This window comes from Pipistrellus hanaki (genome assembly GCF_964339955.1).
Source record: "Pipistrellus hanaki genome assembly, chromosome: 18".
In the NCBI taxonomy this organism is placed as follows: domain Eukaryota; kingdom Metazoa; phylum Chordata; class Mammalia; order Chiroptera; family Vespertilionidae; genus Pipistrellus; species Pipistrellus hanaki.
In genome coordinates this window covers 37,032,511-37,057,233 of record NC_140520.1, presented here as the reverse complement: position 1 = coordinate 37,057,233, position 24,723 = coordinate 37,032,511, and the positions used below count along the sequence as shown (strand labels likewise).

The window sequence follows — 24,723 nt, the reverse complement described above, 5'->3', positions numbered from 1 at the left end:
TTATTAAATATCTTAAATATTTTACCAAGGACATGATGTTATAGAGTGGAAGTATCTCAGTATAAATCCATTATTCTATTATCCAACTATTGTATCGGAATCATCACCTTATTTATTTACTTATTTATAATATACTTTTATTGTTGACAGTATTACAGATATCTCCTATTTTCTCCCTTCCCCCCTTCCTTCCAGCCCCTACTTTCTCCTTCAGATCTTTACTATCCTACTGCCCATATCCATGTTTTATGCGTATAAGTATATAAATTCTTCAGTTTATCTCTTCTCATCTCCCCAACCCCATATTGAGGTATGTCAGTCTGTTCCATGCCTCCCTGCCTTGGGTCTTATTTTGTTGGTCAATTCATTTTGTTCATTAAATTCCACAAGGAATCGTCATCTTTAAATTTGAGGAACTAGGCAGTGTTTCTAGGCATCTCACAAGTTATTTACTAGTAGCTTTGTCTAAATGAAGCTGCCATATGGAGCATTTTGCTTAAAAGAATGATTATTTTTAATAAGAATGTGCTATAGATAGATGTTTACCTCTATTGACTAGCCTAGTCAAATGGACGAAACTATCAGTGGGTGCTTTTGATTTTCCTGTATATTATATGTTCGTGTGTGTGTGTGTGTGTGTGTGTGTGTGTGTGTGGGTGGGTGTGTGTGTGTGTGTAAGCAAGTGTGCTTGAACATACCTCTTCTGAGTGGTTGGCTTTGGAAAGCATTTAGTATTTGAACTTGCATTAACATGTGCTTTTTGAAGGAGGAACGAGTCAGTCAGATGTTTCGACTCTTCCTACGGTCCCATCAGGCTCTGTTTTGGAAGCGGGTGACACTGTGATGGAAGTAGACACTCCAGCTGAGCAGCTTCTACAACCTTCCACGTCCTCCATGGCCCACTCCGCAGCGTCTTCTGCAGGAAGCCCACCTTCTACTTCTCTGCTGTCCTCTCCAGACAGTGAGCACAGGCCATCTGCCGAGGCGTCTGGACAGCACACACATCATCAGTCTGGTGAGGATGTTACTCTTTAAATAGGCGGTGGGTCGTCTGATGGTTTCTGATCATGATCATTCTCTAGGGACTGTTTGGAAAGATACTAAGTCACATCGACTTATTCCTGCTGGAGCAAATGATCTAAATGACACGTAATATGTGAACATATAACCAAAACATGAAATTCAAATCTGCATGAATTTTAATAAGTAGCAGGAATCTTCCATTTACATAAGAGAGTTTTATAAAAATAGGGTACAATTTAATACACTTAGTTTAATACACTCTCTTAAAGATTATTTTTATAGGCCATTATAGACCAAAATCTTTCTAAACCTATTTGGTTGTAAGTCTTTATTAAAGTAATGGTAAAAATATAGCACTGATTATTATTGTTTCTATTGTATTTATATTTTTTCTTATTTTTTTCTCAAATCATGAAGCATTTTTAATAATTCTGTATAGTGATTTGATGTGATCTGTTGTCAGCAACATATACAGTACAATTAACTAATAGAAGAATTATTTCTTCTATATTTACTTAAAAAAAAGTTGTTTAAACTATTCCTTGCCTTTTTGATGCTTGATATTAGGGGAAAAGTTAACTTCTAAATTCTGTTAAAGTACTATTTCCTCAGTATTATAACTCCTTGTGTTCAATTTATTTTTCCTTCAAACTGTGGCCTGTACTATTTATAACAGTAATTGTTAGCAGTTATGTCTGTAGTTATTTGGCATCTTAACTGTCTATATGTAATTATAATAACTGGTAAGATGTTTTTCCTTGGGTTTTTCTAAGGAACCATTTTACTTGACATATAACCAAAATATTAGCACCTGGAGGTACAACTGGCAGGCCTAAGCTGAAACTGATAAAATTTCCTAACAGTCTAACTGCCAAGCTGTCACTGTATTCTTGTTCTCTGAATTGGATGCCAGATCACCAAATATGGATGTTTTAAAATTAAGCACTTTAAATCAATATTTCCCATTTTTATGAATTCATTTTAGGTTTCTATGGGAATGGAAGCCAGAACTAATTATGTAACTGTTAACAATATGCTCAGTTTATCTATAGTAGTAAAATAAAGCTAAGCTATAAAATCCGGTTTTTCATTCTCTAATCAACATAGCATTCCAACATATGGAAAAATAAAATATTTTGGAAAGTTTGGGAAGTAGGGACAGAATCAGTTAAAATTTGCTTTTCAAAGCAGGTAAAATTGGTAAAAACAAGAATTTTTAAAGTGATAACATTCTTGGAAATATTCTTCAGTATTGTAGTCACGTTCACATTCCAATGCATCTCAACTCATTACAGTTATTTCTGAGAAAAGTACTTAGTGTGGAGTTTATTTTTTTTTTTGTCATAGTTACTTAACACATCTTAATATTACAGTTTAAATTGCTTAATCACTTTTATGTTAAATATATTAAATACTTTAGTCATGTGGATCATTGAACTAGAAAAACTTTGTGATGACCATGTGATCACTTGGCAGTTTGCCTATAAATTTTTCAAAGAAAAGTAAGGAAATATTTTTAACTGGTAGATTATTGAAAGAATTTTGTTTGATTACACCATGGAAAATTGGAATATTTCTATGTTATCAAGATAGTTTTGCTATTAAGGAAAGTGTTTGATGTTAGATGTAACATCTAAGGATTATGTTTATAATTGTTTTGACAGTAGGCCTTTCATTACCTCAGAACCCAACATTTTAACCATAAGGACTTAATGTCTTCCTTTGTTTCCCAATCTCTTACGGACACTTAAGTGCAGAACCAAGCTTTGTAATGGTGGGACTTGTTCATGGAGTGGGTGGGAGTGTCATTTTTGAGCCATAATTTCTCTTACTGCCCTGCATAGAAATAGAGAAAACGAAGTGTGCTTCTTGCCTTGCTGTGTAGACTTCTTTCTGTGAAGGTTTATGCTCTTCCTTCATGTCTCTTGCATTTCCTGTCACTTTTGCTGGGGTGAAGGACAGGGACATTGAGAATGTGAAAACTTGCCTGGCAAAATTCCTTCTCTGATTGAACCTAATTATTCACTCTCTCTTAGACAGAGCTGAGTTCTTGAGCGATAGTGAGGAAGATCATGACCACACACGTCAGTGTGTGCTCCACACTGTCAGGGTAGTCCTTCAACACTGCTACTCATTCTACACCTTCCTCTCTCTCAGGCTCTTTGCCCTCCCCTTTGCCCTCATCCCACCCCAGCTGACCGCCTTCCAGCTCCGGCACTCCCATTGCTGTGATGGGAGAAGTGTCTGCTCCTGTGAAAGGACGCTGCCCTTCCTTCCCAGAACCTCCAGGACTTTCTCTCTCTCCTGCATCATTATTGCCTTTTCTCCTGAATTATTCCTTTTGGCCTCGCTCTGTTATTATTATCCCCTGTCTTTAAAAAGTCTTCTCTTAATTATTCCAATTCCCCTTCAGCCTTATAACTTTGCTTCTTTTAAATCAGTCTTCAAAATAGTCACTCATACATATTATCTCTTTTCTTACCATCTTCTACTTATTTATCCACTAATTCCAATCTGCCTTTCTTTCAGCCCCCTTTCCCACGGAAACCTTTGTCAGAGTCACTAGTGACTTCCATTTTGCCAAATTTAAAGTCTACTCTTCTGTTAGTACTTACTCGAACTTTTGACACAGTTGCATTTAAGTCTGCTGCTCCTTTCTTTCTGGAAACTTTCTTGGCATTTTGATACACTTTTGCCTATGTACCCTGACTACCAACTCTCACGGTGGTTTTCAGTGCTGATGTTTCTTCTGTAGAACCCTGTAGTCCGGCTTCTCTTCTCTATCAGTGATCTATCCCTGGACGACTGTGTCGGTTCCCATAGCCTTTTAAATATCTCCTCCAGGTGGATGAGCCCCAGACTCCTATGTACAGTGGCTTAGAGAACACTGCTTTCTGACTGTCTTTGAACATCTTTAGTTTAGCATGTCCAGACTAAAACTTAATTTAGCCCCCCATGCTTCCAGACCCCTAACCTATTCCATCTTAGTTGTTTTACATGTTAGTAAAGTATAATACCACTGCCCGTTTGTTTGTTTTAACAGCCTATGACTTATTCCTGATTGTTCACTTTCCCTCATGTCCCAGGCCCAGTCCACTATCAAGTCCCATTGTTTCTATATCTTTCCCTCCCACCACCTTTCTTGTCTTCTGATTGCTCTTCCTGCAGTTGTTTTGCTCCCTTTCATTTATTCTCCTGGCAGCAGCCTTGTATTTTTAAAGGTTTTTAAAATATTAACTCAGATTATATAACTTTGCTATTTAAAACCCTTCAAAGAGCCCTGGCCTGTGGGTTCAGTTGTTAGGGAATCAGCTTGCACACCAAAGGGTCACAGGTTTGATACCTGTCAGGGGCAGGTACCTAGGTTGCAGGTTTGCTCCTGCTCCCGGTTAGGGCTTTTTTGGAAGCAACCAATTGATATGTCCCTCTCACATCAATATTTCTCTCTCTCTCCCTCTCCCTCCCTTCCATTCTCTCTGAAAGCAATGGAAAAAATACCCTCAGGTGAGAATTAACAAAAACAAAACAAATAAAACACATACACAAAACATAACCTTCGCCGAAACCGGTTTGGCTCAATGGATAGAGCGTCGGCTTGGGGACTGAAAGGTCCCGGGTTCAATTCCGGTCAAGGGCATGTACTTTGGTTGCGGGCATATCCCCAGTAGGGGGTGTGCAAGAGGCAGCTGATTGATGACTCTCTCTCATCGATGTTTCTAACTCTCTATGTCTCTCTCTTCCTCTCTGTAAAAATCAATAAAATATATTAAAAAACAAACAAACAAACAAAAAAAAACAACAACACATAACCTTCAAAGACTTCTAATTATAATTGGAAATACAACTACAGAAGAAGAAAATCAAACTCCTTGTGGACTTGTAGGAACTGACTTAGCCTCCCATTCCAGCTTTATCTCACACCGCTTTCTCAGTCCCTAAGGATCACTGCACTCTAGCTGTCCTGGATTCCTTTCAGTTTCCCAAATGTGCCACTTTCTTTCTGATTCTGAGCCTCTGAACTTGGAGTTGGAAAATAGTAAGTACTTGAGCTGAGAAGTTCTCCTGACTTAATCAGAGAGTCAACCCCTTGTTTCTTGGGTCTCAGCTCAAATGTCTCCCAAGGGAGGTCTTTCATAACTCCCCTAGCTAGATTCATCTTCTTTTCCTACCCTCCCTAAAATTTTATTCTCCCTTATAAATAGCTGTTTATTTCCTGAAAAGTTCTTATAAAATTTTGTAATTTTCTTGCTTATTTTGATTGACATATAACATTGTCTCTTACTAGAATATATTCTCATGAAAACAGAGAGACATTATCTGCCTTGTTCTACATAAGCCTCCCCCCAAAAATATAGTTACTTTCTAAAGGTACTGTTAAGATTATCTTTAAGCTAGTATAGCTATACTAGTGACCCGGTATATGGATTCGTGCACATTGAAAAGAAATTAATTAGAAGGTGGCTGGTGGGACGTGACTGGGTGAGATGGGCCAGACACACCCTGGAGCCAATCTCCCGCAGTCCCTCCCCGGCATCTGCAGAGTGAGTGGGGTCCCTCCAGCAGGTGGGGTCCCTTGGTCTGGCCTGTGGAGAGCGGGCTGAAACAGGCTCGATCATCCCCTGAGAAGTCCCAGAATGTGAGAGGGCACTCTGCAAAGTTGCTGTTGTACACGGTGTGGAACGCACACACAAGTGTGCAGTAACTAGCAACAACATAACCCACGGCTGAAGGTGGAATCACGCAGCCCCGTGAGGAATCAGGCTCCCTCCTCTCTGGTTTCAGGGTGCGTCACCCAAGAACCACCGCTGCCAAATCACTGCAGCTCGGCAGCTCCTGCGTTGAGTTTCTGCCCCTGGTGATCAGTGTGTGTCATAGTGACCAGTCGGACTATCAGACACTTAGTATATTAGCCAGATAGATAGATAGATAGATAGATAGATAGATAGATAGATAGATAGATAGATAGATAGATGGTATACTTAGCTCTACAGAATGTTAGTCTGTATAGTGTCAGCCCACTCCATTCATTCTGGATGTTTCCCATAGGCTCCCCCATGTGATGTCATCTAGGGGAGATGCTGTGAATGGGTATCCAGTCATTCATCATTTTTGGATCTACTGTTTGCCCTCAACTATTCAGAACATATAAGACTACATTCTTTCCTACTTTGTTCAAAAATATCTTAAGGTAATTTATAGAAATACTTTTAAAATCATTTTTATAAATGATGGAATTAGGACAAACAGAAATATAAGTAGGAAAAAAATAAAATGAAGCCATGAGTGAGGTGAACACACCAAATTCATTACCAAGGAAGAAGGTATCTAGGGAACCCGAGTGGACCATTATTAATTAGGAAAATAAATACATTCAAGTGTAATTTGAAATCAGCTGGTAATACTTTTGTTTGACTTCTTTACTCTTTGTATACTTGAATTTTATTTTGAGTAGTCAGACCATTTGAAACCATACTCTATATACATAACCCAGAATTTAAAGAGACATTTTGATTCTCATATTACATGTGGTCTTTTCTTGAATATTTAACAAAAGGCTGGTTATATAATTATCTAAAAACCAGAAAGGTCTGACTATGCGTTGAAACTATGTAGGTTAAAATAAATCTTCACTGTTTTATGTATTTAAAGGCAATCATAAGATATTTTATTCTTTTCTTGGTAATGCCAATCAGGCATCACTTTTAGTCACTTCTAAATTAAGCCCAGAAATGTCTTCATTTTGTGTGTTGTTTGTAATTTTTTCCCATGGTAATAAGGGAGTGTTACACGAAGCCATCATTCCAGCATGTTACACCTTTTTTCCTTTAGTTGCATTTTAATCTAAATCAAAGGATATGATTAGCAAAGGTGGTTTTGGATTGGACGGGTATCTCATACATACAAAACTCAGTTTGGGAGGCTCCCTTTGGGAAGTGAGTCACATCAAGGGCCCCTGTTTTGAATTAAATGGATCACTTAGACCAGGAGGATTTCATTTTGTTAAGATAGTATATGATTTGGAATATATGTGGATTCCTGCTTATTTACCAACAACTGTGTCTACTCAGATTTATACATTTATTTAGATTTATCCAGAATCATTATAGCTGAATTGAGCTCTGTAGGAAAATGTCTGGGGATATAAGAACTCTATTATCAGAGCACACATTTTGAAGCCCATACATCCAGATTTTAGTTTTCTTAAAGGGTATCAGGGTCTACTCAGACTAGGTAAGGCCATTTATAGATTGAAAACAAGCAGAAATGTTAGGTTAACAGCCACTTTGGGGAAACTAAAGAAGAGGTTAGAGGAATTTGGAAGTCTTAAGTAAAGGAGTGACCAGTTCTAGGAGAAAGAATGCACAAGGACCACCTGAACAAGACACACATCGAGAGCAGGCAGAGAAAGCACCATGGAGTCAGGTATAAACATAGCCCAGTGTTCACGACCAAAGACCCTGTGTATTGGAGAGGCAGCGCCTGACGTTAGAACCAAGCTGGCGTTTGTTCTTCTGTCTCAGTGGGAATTAAAGCATTAAAGAGACTAGCCTGGCATCTTTGAGAAGAACACAAGAAGAGAGTTAGTAGTTTTAGTGATGGAAATACAGATTTTCCTTTAGCATTTCCTGACACATTGTTGAGGATTTTTTGTTTGTTATTATTTTTTAATTCAACCCAAAGATATTCGTTTTAATCACTTTCTATTTTGGCATATCTTAGCAAAACTGATTCTAAGCATTTATTTGTATTATAAATTATATATGTCTGTGCGTGCATTTTTACAAGGGTATAATATGTATGTATTTTACCTGTCTTTAATATGTCAAACCCACTAGCAGAACTATTTGTATGTGTGGTTGCAAATTTTATTCAGTATTTGCTTTTCTTGTGTTGACTTCTTTTTCTAGGCTCATTTTTTTTTTAACCCAATGGGGAAAAGAGCCACCATAAAATCAGCCTTAAAAGCAGGCAAACAAATTCTTCTTTCTAGAGCACTGGAAGCATTGGCTAAATCTTGATTTTTTAGGTTAGAAATCACCAATGCTTGTTCTTAGGACTGCTCTTTCTTTGCTACATCACCTAGTGTTCTAGGATGGAGACTCTTATATTCCCATAAAACATTTGGCAGTACAAAAGAGAGGGTTGGAACAACCATGAAATTGGGTGAATTTTTTGGTGATTTTTTCTGTTTTCATAGCAAAATTTGACAGATATAATCTCACTTCTTATGGCAATTTCTTTTGAAGTATAAAAAAATAAACCTTAGGCCTTTAATGATGCTTTATTTTATATTGTAAAAAGTATTGTTATTATGCTGACAGTCCTATATATAATAATAAAACCTAATATGCAAATTGACTGAACTGCAGAATAACTGGTCACTATGATGCTCACTGACCACTAGGGGGCAGACACTCAGAAACTGCCCCCTGGTGGTCAGTGCGCTCCCACAGGGGTCACCGCTCAGCCAGAAGCCGGGCTCACAGTTGGCAAGTGCAGTGGTGGTGGCAGGAGCCTTTCCTGCCTCAGCGGCAGCGCTAAGAAACAGCCAGCCAAGTAGTAAAGGAGCAGTGAGCAGGCAGGTGGTAAGGAGCCGGGAGTCTCAGACTGCGAGAGGGCTATCCAACTGTTGATCCAGGGGGATTGGGCCTAAGTCAGCAGTCGGACGTCCCCCGAGGAGTCCTGGACTGTGAGAGGGCACAGGCGGGGCTGAGGACCCCCTACCCTCCACCTCCAGTGCATGAATTTCAGGCATTGGGCCTCTAGTAAGGTATATGTGTCTACCTAAAAGGAAAGCACTATGCTATTGAGCATACAGTTCATTTCTCAATGAATACTATCCTCCTCAGTACTGCTGAATTCTCCAGGAAGAACTAGCAGTGAGAAACTATGATGGTACTTGAATGGCTTGTGAAATCTTAGATGCCAATTGGCTAATTGAATAAAACTCTTTATACACAGATGGCATGGTAATGAAAGGTTAGTATCTCTGGCATAATGAATTCCTGAAGTAATAAACCAGTGTTTGCAGTATGTACAAGAGGCTGAAAGCTGTTGTGGCAGTTTGTTTGTTTGTTTTTTTTAATATATATATATTTTATTTATTTTGTACAGAGAGGAAGGGAGAGACATAGAGAGCTAGAAACATCGATGAAAGTCATCGATCAGCTGCCTCTTGCACACCCCCCACTGGGGATATGCCCGCAACCAAGGTACATGCCCTTGACTGGAATCGAACCCGGGACCCCTCAGTCCCCAAGCCGACGCTCTATCCATTGAGCCAAACCGGTCTCGGCTGTTATGGCAGTTTGTATAATTTGCAGCCAGTGTCACAAGAAATTGTGTGCTCCCATCATTAAATCTACAACTATTGACTCTTACCCGTATGCCCCCACTGCCCTTTGGTTCTGATGAGTGAAGCTTTATGCACCTGTCCAATACCAGTTCCTCCTCAGTGCAGCCCATCTCCTTTGGTAGACTCAGGGTATCCTTCTTGTGTTTGCTACTTCTTTTCATGAATCATCTTTCTTTCTGCTCCCATTGTTCGTTAGCATACAAACAGGGATTATCTTCCAAACTAACACAAACCATTCACCCAATTTCTGTGTTCCTCATTAGCAAGACTTGGAATGTAAGTGCCTTTTTTAAAAATATATATATATTTTTTATTGATTTCAGAAAGGGAGAGTGAGGGAGAGCTAGAAGCATCAATGATCCTGCATGCTCCCCACTGGAGATTGAGCCTGTCATCGGGCATGTGTCCTGACTGGGAATACATGAGCTCCTGGCTCATAGGTCAACCACTGACCTACACCTTCCAAGCATATGTGCCTTGATTCTGTATCATTACTTCTCCTTTGTCTTGAACCTGTTCCAGTAGGTTTGGCCCCTGTGATTTCACTCCAACTCCTCTAGTCAAGGTCAGCAGTGATTCCAAAGTGCAAAATCCAATGGGAAGGTCTCAGTATGTTTTTCATTATATAAGCAGCTTTGACACAGTTGCTTACTCCAAACATTTTTTAAAAATATATTTTTATTGATTTTTTTTTTTTTTACATAGAGGAAGGGAGATGGGTAGAGAGTTAGAAACATCAATGAGAGAGAAACATTGATCAGCTGTCTCCTGTACTTCCCCCCCCCCCCCCGCTGATACATGCCTTTGAACAGAATCGAGCCTGGGACCCTTCAGTCCACAGCCTGACACTCTATCCACTGAGCCAAACCAGTCAGGGCTTACTCCAAACTGAATACATTCTGTCACTCAGCCTATAGAAGTCCCTCACTCAGTTCTCTGTGTTCCTTGCGGGCTTCTGTTTCTCACTCCTCCTCTTAAGCACTGGAGTGTCCCAAAGTTCAGTTTGTAGACTTCTCCTCTATCATCACTTACTCCCTAGTCACATCACCAGTGACATCCAGATAACTTGGGAAATGCTAGATTGTCATATTCAGTCCCTGTTCAGCTTCTCTACCTGGATATGTTAGTTCTTTTCTTTCTTCTAATACTGTTTGCTCCTTCTCTGTTCTTCAGTGTTGCAATAAGTGGCATTCTCTTTTTCCTGTTACCTAGGCCATCAGCAGACTGCCTCCATTGCCTGTACGGTAACCCACATCCCAGAGCACTGGCCTCCGAGCATTTGCACTTGTTCCCTCCCTCGGAGTGCCCTTCCTCCACACAGTGCTTCCTTGAGGTCTTTGTTCAAAAACCATCTTGTGAGAGAAGCCCTTCCTCATGACCAAACACAAAGCAAGCTTCCCACTGTCTGTCCCCATTCCTTGTCCTGCTCAATCATCGCATTATCCCACTTGACATGCAGACACATACATGTGTGCTATATACATGTGTGTTCAGTGATGTCTTTTTTTCTCAGAACATAAATTCCACATACATAGAGACTATTTTGTTCACTATTTCATTTAACTCCAGAGCCTAAAGCAGTGCTTCACATATAGTAGGCATTCAGTAAGTATCTGCAGAATTTTGTATACCTTTTTTTTTTATATCTATGATCAAGGCTTCAGAAAAAGTTTAAGAAAATATTAAAGATTATACACACATATTTGAGCATTAAAAAAGCAAACCAAATGACAATTCTAACATAAAAAGAAATAATTTTAGCTAAAAAATACGGAATTTTTACTCTTTAAAGAGCTCTCCACTAATACATTCCAAGAATTGTTTCCAAATGTCTAACTTTTTCATCATTTTAATTGAATTTTAATCATTATTTGAATAAAATTAGTAACACTTTGTAGATTAGATGAGATAACTGATACTTTTTAGTATTTCATTTCTTATCATTTTATTGTAAAAATAAATGAAATTAGTGAGGAAAGGAATGTTTGTTTTAAAATGTTTTAATCTGGAGGACTTCATTTTCATTCTGTTTAATTAAATATTCTTAGAGAACTATATGTGTCTAAATCAAGTTAAACAGAAGTATTAGGGTTTATAAGAGTCTATACTTTATATCTTAATGACTGGTAATTTCTTTTTATATGAGTCATTTGTTTTTAGTATTCCTCCATGCTACATGTGTTTAATTTATATCCTTCTCTCTTGTATAATCAGAGTACTATTTTCGTGTATAATCAGATTCTTGCTATTTTCTATTTTATTACTATCTTTTCACCTTTCTTTTCCTGTCTGTGTCAGAGTTTTTAAGGGGGCCTGAGATAGCTTTGCTCCGTAAGCGGCTGTATCAACTGAGGCTTAAGAAGGCTGAGCAGCAGAGGCAGCAGGAGCTGGCTGCTGCTTCCACTTCCGGTCAGGCTTCCCATGAGGGCCCCACCCAAGACCCTCAAGCTGCAGGTTATTAGCATACAGTGTCCTTTAGTAGCTGGTGGAGTTGGTGTCTAACACTGCTGCTGTGTAGTCAGACGCTTCCCTTCCCCTTGGAAACAAAGCTGATGCGCTTGCAGCCTCTTCTCTTTCTTGCCTATCAGAGTGGTGGTCATCCCATAACTATCTCATCCCATCCCACATTGGCAGCAGTATTTGCCAGAAGGGAATATAAAATAATGCATTGTTTTATTTATATTTGGAGAGGGGCTAATGTTTTTTGCTTTTATAGTCAGTGAACTACTTTCTAATATCTATTGAATTTTGAGCCTCCATTGATATTTCTATTGAAATTTCCTATATCCTTAAATGGCATCTATGCTTATGGCTCCTAGCTGTTCCTCCTCTTTTTTTCTTTTTTTTTTTCTTTTTTTTTTTTCATTGCTTTAAAAGTTAACCAGTATTTCTATTCCCATATAAATGTAGTTATGCTGGATTTTAGTATTTAGTATTGTTTGGCCATACTAGCATACTGACTCAGTCATCCCCTTCTGTAATTATTTGACATTTTCAGTATCTGCTGACTTATCTCTTCTACACATAATCAGCTTTCTGATATGTAGGACAGCAGAAGTACTCCACAGTTTCATGTTCCTGTTTTGATGCTCTAAAACTCTGAGATAGTAATTACCTGTACCTCTCTTTTTCTTGGAGTATTTTACTGGCCCCATTCTTTTATGGCAAGAAAGCTTTTGATGCTCAATAAGCATTTGTTGAGAGAATTGATGAAAGACAGAGCATAAAATAATTTGTCAACTCTTTCCAGATGGATCATAGGTACTGCATATCCTATGTTGTAGATATTGTCTTAGGTTCCATAAATCTCTGCTTAGGAACTAAAGTGTATCTGCATTCTCATACTAAGAGATTATTATACTTTATTTTACTACCATGAGGGGTGGTGAGTTTGGGCATTAATTGCTTTGAGAACTCTGATTTAATTACTTGGAGTTAATTTGCATATTGGTAAAATTGGACAACTTCTCTTTTATTTCAGTATGCGCTCTGATAAAAAAAAAAAGCACATTTGTTATAATGCCATGGTGGAATAAAACAGATTTAAATAACTTATATAGGTGTGCTCTTTGGAACACACTCTGGGCCTGATTTTTAATGTAGTCAGGCAAAGATGTCTCTGATTTGTTTTGTTTTTACTATAGAGAAATCTTTTCCTATACTTGAAACTAACCCACAAAAATTGATTAGGTTACAATCATGGCATTTAATAAAACATTTGCTATGGCTTTGTGTTTGTATAAGGCTTCAGCTAAATTATTTCAGAAGTAAACAATAGATAACCAACAAGAAGACAAAATGTCCGTGTGTGTGTGTGCGTGTGTGTGTGCGTGTGTGTGTGTGTGTGTCTTAAAAATACAGAAACTTAAGTGAGTTTAAGTATAAAACAAAACTGTCTACATTAGCAGGAAAGCAATTTAAATGGAAGTAGGTTCTTTTTTGAATCAGAAAACTTTAGGGAACTTTAAGAAGCTAAAGCTGAGTAGACACCTTTCTAGTTTTGAAGTTGCAGAATGTGTTATCTTTTCTTTGTTATTAAACAAAGTACTTGGGCCCCAAGGCTGCCGCATGCCCAGTATCAGAGACCCTTGGTATTGCCACTCTAGGTGTGCCACTCCCCTCACTAAAGATGGGGTCTTAGTCTATTTCAAATGCTTTTGACATAGCATATGTCTACTCTGCACATGCCCTGGGCTCCTTCCACATGTCACAGGAACACTTTGGTAATCACAATAACTGTTAAACTATGGGCTGTCACTTTATTCTAAAGGACAACTAATAAAATCTATATATTTTATCCAGTTAATTCTGGAAAATACAAAATTCTTCATTATAGAACATATAAATCATAGAAATAAAGAATAGGAATGAAATTTATGAAATTAAATGGAGAGGGGTTTTATTGAAAAGCTATTATTAAAACATTTTGTTATACTTAGTGATTAAATACAATTTTTGTATGTATATTATGGGCATTAAGGAATCCATTCTTTCATGCTAGACGTTACTATTCAAGTCTTCTATCAGTAGCGAAAGTATCTAGATTTTAATTTATTAACAATAAGCAATATGCAATTCTCATATATAAAACCTGTATTTTTTCATTATACCTCGATATCTTTAGAGTATCAGTGAGTGATAATACTGTCAGTAAATTATATCTCTATTGTCTTCTCACCCATTTAAATCTTATCGATATAAGATGCTCAAAGGAGACATTAATGTAATATGGAAACCAAACAATTTTCACAAATGTAGAATTTCTAAATTATTATATTGTCTAGCAAACAGTTTATTCTCTTTTTAAAATATAGGTCTGATGAGAACCTTTTGTGAAAGACTTAAGTTTAAGATGAATCTACAGCACCTAATTTCTGTAGGAGAGTGGGATTAAATCATTTGGTAGAAATCATCTACATTTTAATGGGATGGGGCCTCATGCTAGTAAAAGATAATCCCAAATAGACTATATCTATTTAGTTGCCAGTATTTCTTGGCAAGTAAAAACTAAAACATCATTCGAAGGCACCAAATAGTATCACCTTCAGTTTCAAATTGCTGTTTTAAATGAACTCTGGAAGATGTTAAAATATATTTAAAGTTATTTTCCTCTTCTCCCCCCCCCCCCCAGCCCCCCGCCTCTTTTCAACTGTGAACCTTGTACCAGTCTCATATAGAAGTTCTAAGACAAAACACACAAAAGTGATACTGTTGTGATTTCAGCACAAAAGAAGATAAGGAAGGTTACTCACCTGCTTGCCCCTCGTGCCTCCCCCAGGGCACTGCTGCTCCCTGAAGCACATTTTGAATCACTACTCCTAAAGAATTTTGACACCTATAAAATGACAATTCTACATGGCTAATTTTAAAACATTTTATTTCTCAGTCAATACATTTTTCCTTTATTTAGTGTTTTAAAAAACAGCATCCCTCCTCCCCCCCCTACAATTTTAGGAAATACACCATAACTTATTTCTAGCCTTTCGGTGATTTTTTTTTTTTTTAATCATACAGAAATGAATTTGCTTTCATTTAGATTACTGACTGGGTATTAGACTTGGCTGAGATCTTGTCTCTGGCTCTATGACTAGATGACCTTGGGCAGGTCATTTGGCTGCTTTATGCCTCAGTTTCCCAATTATTGTTGTATTTAGATAGTGTGACTGGCCATAATTTACAGAGATAGCATAAGGATGGGTTAGATGATATGAAAAAGTTTTATACTCCTAAGTAGAAGAGTATACGTAATAATGTATTATCCTAATGTATGTTTCACTTACTACCTCAAACATGCTTTTATCAGGGCCCCATAGGCTGATAGCATCTGGGGTTCTGAATGAGCTGTGTGTATATTTCTCAATCGAATGCCGCAAACAGTTATGGCAAAGGCCTTCGGCATATGGCTGATTTTAAACCAGCTCTTTTTTTTCATTTCAGGTCCCCTGAAGTCATGGGTTGCTGGCTCCTGCTCAGAGTGACAGCACCCTGTGGAGTCTGCTGGTACTGGCCCAACCACCACAGAGCCCCTCTGGAGCAGGGAGCCAGCCTAGAGAGGGTCAGGTAGGAACTGTTTTTTCACTTTATGGCACGGTTTTGCTGACTGGAAAAAAGTAATTTTTATACCCCCCAAAGGGTGTAGAACATTGGTGATTATTTTCAAAAAAAGCTTTTCAAAACTGAGCCATATTGGAAAAAATCAGCACTTACTCGATCCTGGGCAAGCAGGCTCTTTCCATCACTAGATCCCCAGTGTCCGTGGTCACAGTCACGTGTGGCACTTCTCAGGTGGATGCACTCCATCCACATTTTAGTGTTTATAGCAGAGGCCACAGTAAATTTGACATAGTATAGACCTAGCCCTGCAAGCACTCCTTAATGACCTTGAATGAGAGTCCAAGCAAAGTCCTAGAACTTTAAATATGGGGCTATGCTTCATAGTTTTCAGAACAGCTTCCTGTCATCAGTTTTCATTTAACACTGTTCTGAAACACAGGCAAGTGATAATCCCATGAATTAACCCTTTTCTGTGAGCTACTAAGTAGTGTATGTGGATTATCTCATTAAATCTTCCAAGAATAGTGTGTGGTAGCTATCATGTCCATTTTACAGATGGGAAAACTGAGACTTAGAGGAGTTAAATAACTTGCCCAGCATTACAGTACTACTGAGGAGAAAAGCCAGATTTTTTGAACCCAGGGAGCCTGGCTTCTGAAGAGTCCCAGTTACTTACCTGTCAGACTTCAATTCGTTATTTTTTTTTCTATAGTTGAGAAGATTCTAACATCAAAGGGCTAAAGAACTTTCTCAAGACCAAAGCACAAACTTTTCAGAAACATACAGTAATTGTCATGAGACATCTTGAGTTATTATTGAATGAGCTTTTGCTTAAAGTTTATCTTAACCTTAAAAATATCATTCTAGACACTTCCAGTAAGCTGGCAGGCCATATTGTGCTTTATAGTAAATTACTGCTGCACCATATGGTTAGATAATTATTTTGTGATGGTGCCTTCCAGAAGGTGTCGCACAGAGAGATGGAGTAGAGTATGGAAACTAAAGCAAGCAGAATTGAGTGAATAAGTGGATTTTTGAAATATAAGCTATTCTGATAGATATTGAGTTAATTTTTAGAAATATTTCTAAGTAGAAGCCATGGGTATATTTAGAATACCTAGTAATTTAAAAACATAGCACTTCAAATGTTTACATAATAAGCAAATAATCTTTACAATAACAGCTGCAGGGCACCAGAATTAGAAATAGAAGGGAAGCAGGGACAAGAAGGATCGCTTGTTAAAGGCTGATCTTCAGGGTCGGAGGACCGAAAGTTCCCTGAATATCCGTGGCTGGGAGACGAAAAGGAAACCCTTTCAGTTTAATCGTATCTGTCTTAACAAACTTTGTTCATATTTTAAATCCTTTTAACAGTTCAAAATATACACTTTTATGAAAATGACAGCATTCTAGGTCAAAATCAAAGTTGTGGGGGTTTTTTAAGTTTATTCCTTCCTAAATTTTATTTTAATAATTAAATAATAAACACTTCATAACATTTGTATGTTCTGTAAGTTTCTGGAAAAATTAAAGATTTGTAAAAAGATTGCTTGGAGAGTTTATAAGGATCTTCATCATGAAATGAGAGCACAATAAAATGTATACTAAATCCAAACGGATGGAAAATATTTCATAGGCGACATTCTAGGAGGATTTTCCAATATTTATTTCACTCTGACTCTCATTTTTATTACGTTTTTATTCAAATAATAGAATTTTGTTTTTCTGTAAAAATCAACTTATCTATTCTTCAAAAGCAACATAGGATTGTATCCAACTCTGCAGTGGGTAATTGAGAAGCAGTCTTGTAAAGGAGAGGAAAACATGAAGAGTTAGGGAACCGATTGAAGTTCTGTCATTCCTACTTTCTTTTGTGTGTGTGTGGTACAGATTTGTTGAACAGAATGTTCTAATGAAGAGGTGATAAGTAAAGATAAGTAAAGCTGTTATTCAGATGATGGCCATGTTCTATCAAAATCTAGCAATACAAAAACCTATGAGCAAACCGATTATATCAGAAAGTGGACAATTTAAAGTTGATAGAAGGGGTCCTAGCAAAAGGATTCAGACTATTAAATGTACAGATAGTCAAGTGATATATAGTTGCTGAGAATCCAAGATATATTGGAAAACTCTTTGCTATCATGTTAAGGACACTCAACTCAGAAGATCTACTTTAGGGGGCATCAGATGCCCTTATGAACGGGAACTGGTGATCAGCCACAATGCTAGATCTTTGTTTTCTTAACAGAACTTGCCACGAACTAGAGCTTAAGAGATTAGAAACTAGGAACCATTCTTACATTTAAGAGAGAACTGTGCTTATTATCCAGATTTTTCCTTTTCCTGTAGCTCACCTGGAACACTGGAATCCAAGCCAGGAATAGTAGCCACCTCCCACTATTCCCCAGTGCCTTGCTCAGGTCCCCAGGATGGCCAGGAAGAAAGGAGAAGCTTAGGCCTAAAAATCTTGTGACTTGTTCTGGGTCACAGAGCTCATTATCAGAATCAGAATAGAATAAAAAATGATTAACTCCAGCAACTGCTCTTCCATTTTATCATGCTGCCTCCCCTCTATACCAGTGTTTTTCAAACAATAGAGCCCATTTATAAAGTAAATTCTCCCATAGAAATTCAATGTATCAAAGAAAAAATAAAATACTCTTTTAGGAGCCAAGGTGAACATCAGCATGAAGCCAGACCATTAAGCCTTCTTTCTTTCCCCACAGGCACCCATAGAAGCCTGACTTCACAGTACAAATGTGCTATGCACGACACATCCCAGAGTTTTACAGTTACCTCTTTCTGTAGTGGTAATGACCTCACTGAATATTTCTTACATAAACATTTTCTTGTCTAACATCCTCACCTGAGCTTCTTCTCAGCTCAGGGTATAACGAACATCTAGCAAAGTGTAGTGAGCACCTCATTTCATACTTGACTCCTCCAATCCAGAGTAAACTCACCGTAAGGAACTGACAAAGGGGTAAAGAAGGACAAGAAGTCTACTGTTTAGTGGAAGAGTTAGCATTTCTGTTTTATCTCCCTTGCCCCTTCTGCCTGCGCTGAGTGAATTTGATTAAAGGTATATGCATGGAAGTGGAAGGATACTTCCTCAGCTCATTCTTAAAGTTGCTACCTGCTTATCTGGAATAACATATCCTAAGCATATGCCTTGCTTACTCACTGCCTGGGGAACACACCGCAGTCTTACTTCTGTCCCCACCCTGGTCATTTGTTTCTTAAGCTTAGACATGATCATGACCTTGCTGTGCAGTTGTCTGCTGCTTACTTTTAAGTGGAAATCTCATTTTTGTTTCAGATTCTCCTTCTTCAGTGGTTAACAAACAGCTCGGATCCATGTCACTTGACGAGCAACAGGGTGCGTGCAACAGGAGATGTGCTATGCCCGCCATCCATAGTTCTATTGCAGTGCATAGGCCAACCTCTCTCCTTTTCCAGAAGGTTCCATTTCCATTACGGTTTAAGAGTCAGTATTTGTGGGCTAAATTGCCTTAGGTGGTACTGTGCAAGGCGCCTTCTTGACCTATACAAATATATTCTATGTAAACTAAGGTAATTTCTACCTTTGGCCCTTTATGCCAAATCGAATTCTCTTCCAATACCAGTACTGTAATGAATATAAAATATATCCATTTTTTATTCTAGGTATCTATCATAAAGTTGTGTAGAACTGTGGATGTGAGGTTAGCATATTACCTAGTGAGTAATTTAGAAAAGGTTATTTGAACATGGTAGTACTCTATATTACTACATTGCTATAGTCATGATACTTGGCTTGATGTCTCACTTTTCTGGTGAGTAAGCTCTCGATAGCTGTAACTAAGGAATACAGTTATGAGCTACAGTCCTGAGGCTCCAAAGCCACAGTCAGAAAGAAAAGGACTTCCATCTCCTGCCTGCACTTTGGAAGCAAGAGAGGTGCAGAGTCAGCCTCAGCCTGGAGCAGAGCCTGATGAGATAGTCATTGCAAACGTTTTTCCAAACAATCAATAAAAAACTGAGCTCAAAAGCCATAAGCTTATTGGCTCAGTGTTTCCATACGCAGGATGCCTCATGCATAAGCAGTATTGGGAAAGTGAAATATTGCTGAGAAACCTATTTGGTGTGAAATCTAATTTTAATTATCTTCTTGGAGAAATATTCAGAAACTAATTTTAAAGCAAATTGGAAAACTCCTGTACTTCTAATCTTAAATTATTATTTATATAAGTAGGTTTTATGCTACAGGTTTTTCTGTCTTGATTTTTTTAAAATATATTTTTATTGATTACAGAGAGGAAGGGGGAGAGAGAAAAAAAAAATCAGTGATGAGAGAATTATTAATTGGCTGCCTCCTGCACAACCTGGGCATGTTCCCTGACTGGGAACTGAACCTTGACCTTGTGGTTTATAGATCGACTCTCAAATGCTGGCCAGGCAGTTTTTCTGTTCTTGAGAACGAATGAATGAATGAATAGGTAAATTAATTTTAAAACTAAGAAGTTAAGCATACTTTAACTTTATATATTTATTGTAGTGGTATTAACAGTGAAGAATAATTATTTTGAGGTTAAATACAATTATAGTGGCATTACATTTTATATTTTACTACTGTTTAAATTGCTCTCTAATCAAGTAATTTTTTTTTTTTTTTTTTGTAAGGATATCTGAATGTGAAGAGTATGTTACTACCAGGGAGTTTGTAGCCAGCTTCATAGTCTATAAAATCACATGGAATAATTTCCATGGAATTGTATTAAATATCATATTCAATTTAAGTTGGTACTTAATTTACATAAGGTATGGGACATCATGGAAAGAGACAAAGGACAATTCCATATGTTGAGTTTGAAGTATCTTGGGATGTCCACATGGAGCAGTCTCATAGACAGTTGGATGGATATGTGATTCTGAACGTCACCAGAGAGGTCTGAGGAGGAGAAAAGAACTAGGAATCGCCACTTTCCAGGTGGGAGGGGTGAGACTGTTGTGGATAAGAGGGTGAGTGAAAAGGAGTCTGTACAGGAGCAAGCAGAGAAAGAGTCTAGCTCAGAGACAGGAAGGAGTTGTCAGAGAGACAGGAGGGGCACAAAGGGTGCCATTTCCAAAGTTGAGGGGATCTGGTCAGTGGTGCCATGGGAAGCACCGGCGTTGGCAGTTGGCTGGTTATCGATTGCTTTGGCATTGCAGTTCCAGTGAGGTGGTGGAAAGGTGTGTTTTTTTTTTTAAGTGGAGACATTGGCCTGTAGGTGACTCAGTAAGCTCGATTAGGAATGAAATGATAGAGGAAATGTAATATTTAACATCAAAATGTAATTATCTCATCATTGTGTCATTTTGAAATAACATAAAAATGATTATCTCTTATCATTGATGTTTCTATTGGGGATGTCGTTTCAAAACTGTAGAATGGAACAAGTTGTAGATTTAATAAGTTTCTTTCTGAATATATCTCTAACGAATGGTTGTTTAAGCATATTTTAGATTGCCATACTTTTAAAGAAACACTAATGTGTTTTTAATTGGTAATTCAGCCCCCGTGCTTTTAAATGTTTTAATTTAATTTTCCATAGTATTGAATATATTTCTTTATTTGAGGCTCAGGACTTCTGTGTCCTCCGGAGGCTGGTGACATGAATGCACTGTGGCTCTCTCACACTGGGCACTAGGGCGGGGGAGAGAGCCTCAGTCAGGCTCTTGGCTTCCCCACTAACCCTCACTAGAGTGGATTGCAGACCCATGCCGACTAGGAGGCTTCTATCTCTGAGGGCTTGCACACTCCCTAGACTTTGTCCCAGGATGCAGTAACACTTCTAAGTGATACTAAGTGTCTATATTCTTCTACTTGGCAGACCCACACTAATGAATAAGCTGGCACTTGGGGGGGGGGGTAATATTTTATCAGGTTATTTATTTGAGGTGATTACCAAGGATAAAAATGTTCTTAATAATTTATTTTCATTTTAATGGCTTACTTCACTGAAAAAAAAATGTTTTTCTTTCATTAATTATGTACACATTATTGAACTGGTTGTTTGTAAATGGTGTTTTTGCTTATTTATCTTGAATTTTTAACAAAAGTACAACATTTTAGAAACAAATATATTTAGTCTAAACATTGAGAGTCATACTTTCTCCATAGTTCTTATTTTCTTTTATCAAAATACTTTTTAAGAAACAAAATAAGTTTACAACATGCAGATTGTTTCAATCCTGTTCTAAAACATTTTCTAGTATTCTCCAAAGTTAGCGTTGTGTGTACACCCAGTCAGCCCTTCTAAGCTAATTAGAAAATCCATTTGGTAACAATGATATCTGTTGTGTGTTTTCTTTAGTTTGAATAGTATGTCTCAATGAGTAGTTTATTTATATCTCTACGCCTATGGGAAAAAGTCCTCTTCTGGCATATTATTTATTTTGCCTATTCATATTATTGAAACTAACAAATTTTTCCTCTTAAAAATATTTATGCCAGAAATTTCTCCTTGTTCTATTAAAACAACAGCAACAGCAAAAGAAAACTGTGATCTTCAAATTTAATTTTTGAGAGGGTATGAGAAAATAACTTGCCTGAGTTTTACATTTCAGCCATGACTAAAGCCACATGGTTTTGTATTCATCACAGTGACTATCCCTCAGTGGAAGTCAATAATGCTATGAAGTGTACAATTTAAGCCTGTAGGCAGACACTCACTTTCTATTCTATGTCTAAAGAGATATGGATGCTTATTTACAGGCTAAAAAATACAAATGTTAACCTCCATTAGGTACTATTTTACATAAGCAGTCTTCTTTTCTGAAAATATATTTTTATTGATTCCAGAGAGGAAGGGAGAGATAGAAACATCAATGATAGGAGATAATCATTGATTGGCTGTCTCCTGCACAACCCAGGCATGTGCCCTAACCAGGAATCAAATCGTGACCTCCTAGTTCATAGATTGACACTCAACCACTGAAGCATGCCAGCTGGGCCAGACTTCTTTTGATGTTTATAAATATTTACTTATAGAAAGAGACTTGAATGATCAGAATCCAGTGAAACAGATTTACTAGTTTTATTAGGTAGATTGGGAAATTGGACCTGTCACCAAATTGGAATTTTATTTTAGTAATATCATCTTGACAAGATTGCATCAAATTATATTTTAGATAGCCATTAAATTCACTCTGACAATTCTCATCTTCATTAAATAAATACCTAATTGAAGCCTGCTGTGTTAATGGTAAATATAAGTTCAGAGTTCATCACACTAGAATTTATCTCTAAATACTATATTTTAAATTGTAGAGAAAAATAGTAAAATCAGACTTTATTCTAGATTTTCTGTATTCCTCAGAACTAATCATCACTTAGATGTTTAGAATGAAGTAATTCAGCTGGGACCGGTTTGGCTCAGTAAATAGAGCGTCGGCCTGCGGACTAAAAGGTCCTGGGTTCGATTCCGGTCAAGGGCATGTACCTTGGTTGCGGGCACATCCCCAGTAGGGGGTGTGCAAGAGGCAGCTGATGGATGATTCTCTCTCATCGATGTTTCTCACTCTCTATCCCTCTCTCTTCCTCTCTGTGAAAAATCAATAAAAAATATATTTTAAAAAAAAAGAATGAAGTAATTCAGGCCCTTCTCCCCTCTTCCCCCCGCTCCTAAGTCTGGCACGTCCAAGTAGGTAGATACACAGGTCTCCCGCGCTCTGAAAGAAGAGGTTCCTATGATTCTTTTGTAAGCTGAAATGGCATAAAATGAAGATGCAGTTACCATTAATATGGAAAGGTTTTGTAGCGTTTCCAGACCAGATTATACCAAATAACGCATAAAACCTAAAAGGGCACTAACATACTGTAAAAGCGGGGAGAACTAAACAATGGAGATAAAGCCCAGATGCCCACAGAGAGTGCAGAGCTCTGGCGGCTGGTGCCAGACATGCCCAGTGTGGTTCCGGGATTGTGGGGCCACTTGCTGCTTAGGTGCACGCTGCCTCTGTCATGGTTCATGCAAAACAAATACCAATGTCTCTCTTCATAAAAGCAAAGCCCTCTTTGGCTTTCTTTTGGTTTGGTGAAATCAGGTACTAATGTAGGTCTTTTGTCAAAGGAAGTGGCGGAACACAGACTTTCAGAGAGCAGGCTCCCTGTGTTTGTTCTTTTGGAAGTTGAGCCCTATTTAGCTTTTCTGCATACACTTATTGCTCTACTTGCCTGCTAACCAAATCAGTATATCTCCAGTTAAATTGTTTCTAACTCAGAAATGTCTGTGATAAAAATAATTGACATTTTTTGAGTTTTTGAATGTTTTAATTTATATACATTATCAAATTTGTTCTTATTTAATGAGGTACATGCTAATACTACCTTCATCTTCTTGATGAAGAAACAAAAATGCCAAGAAATATGTAAAGACTAGTGCAGTTAATGGTGGGCCATGTTTGTAAATGTCTATTTCATGAGTTCAACTGATATTTAAATGCCTGTCTACCCGTGGCAAGTATTGGGCTCAGCACTAGGATGCAGAAGTGAATAAAGCTAATGCTCCCTGAGCTTAGAACATAGAGTTGATTAACAATAACTCTATTATTAACAATAAGAGAGTCAGCTAATAATAACAATAACATAGATACTTAATATAGCATTTTTTTTTTGTGCCAAATATTACTTTGAGGAATTTTTGTATGGTTACTTTACTTAATCCTCACTACAACCTTCTACAGTAGAGTGTTATTATCCCCATTTTCCAGATGAAGTAACTAAAGCAAAGAGAGGTTAAGAAACTATCGGGTCTAGTAATAATTAATGTCGTTTTTAAACATTCGTTTAAAATCTTGCTTGGCGTTGACTTGTATTGACATAACCTTCAAACACGTGGTATCTACAGAAGGTGTGAAGTGAAATTAACAAGTTTTACTTGAAAAAGTTTGTGTTTGGTTTGGTTTTTGTTGCAAAACTAGGGCTAAGAAGATGGCGGACGAAGAGCATATTCGGCACTGCATGCTTTACGAGTTCCAATTAGGAAGAAAAGCAAGTGAGGCTGCAAAAAACATCTGTAGTGCTCTTGGTCAAGATGCAGTTAGCGCCAGAAAATGCCAGCGTTGGTTTGAGAAATTTCATGAGGGAAATTTTTCGTTAGATGACAAGAGTGGTCGAGGCCATGTGTCCAATTTTGATCAAGAAGCTCTTCAAGCTCTTTTGGTGCAAAATCCTCAAATTACCCAACAAGAGCTTGCGACAACTTTAAATTGTTCACAAAAAACAATTTCCAATCAATTGCGTGCACTTGGCAAAGTCCAAAAGT

At 37.7% G+C, this 24,723-nt stretch overlaps 1 protein-coding gene across 23 annotated transcripts in view; it reads left to right on the top strand.

Annotated features, from left to right (window-relative positions):
• Positions 1–24,723, top strand: part of DCAF6 (DDB1 and CUL4 associated factor 6) — an 83,003-nt gene that overhangs the window by 29,367 nt on the left and 28,913 nt on the right. For 6 of the 23 annotated variants that reach the window (XM_084867034.1, XM_084867023.1, XM_084867040.1 and 3 more), the window contains exons 10-12: positions 767–1,015; positions 11,678–11,833; positions 18,756–18,815. In XM_084867034.1, the coding sequence (XP_084723160.1) occupies positions 767–1,015; positions 11,678–11,833; positions 18,756–18,815 (465 nt within the window). The remainder of the gene's footprint in view (positions 1–766; positions 1,016–11,677; positions 11,834–18,755; positions 18,816–24,723) is intronic. The other 17 variants (XM_084867041.1, XM_084867043.1, XM_084867042.1 and 14 more) reach the window with 5 other exon arrangements.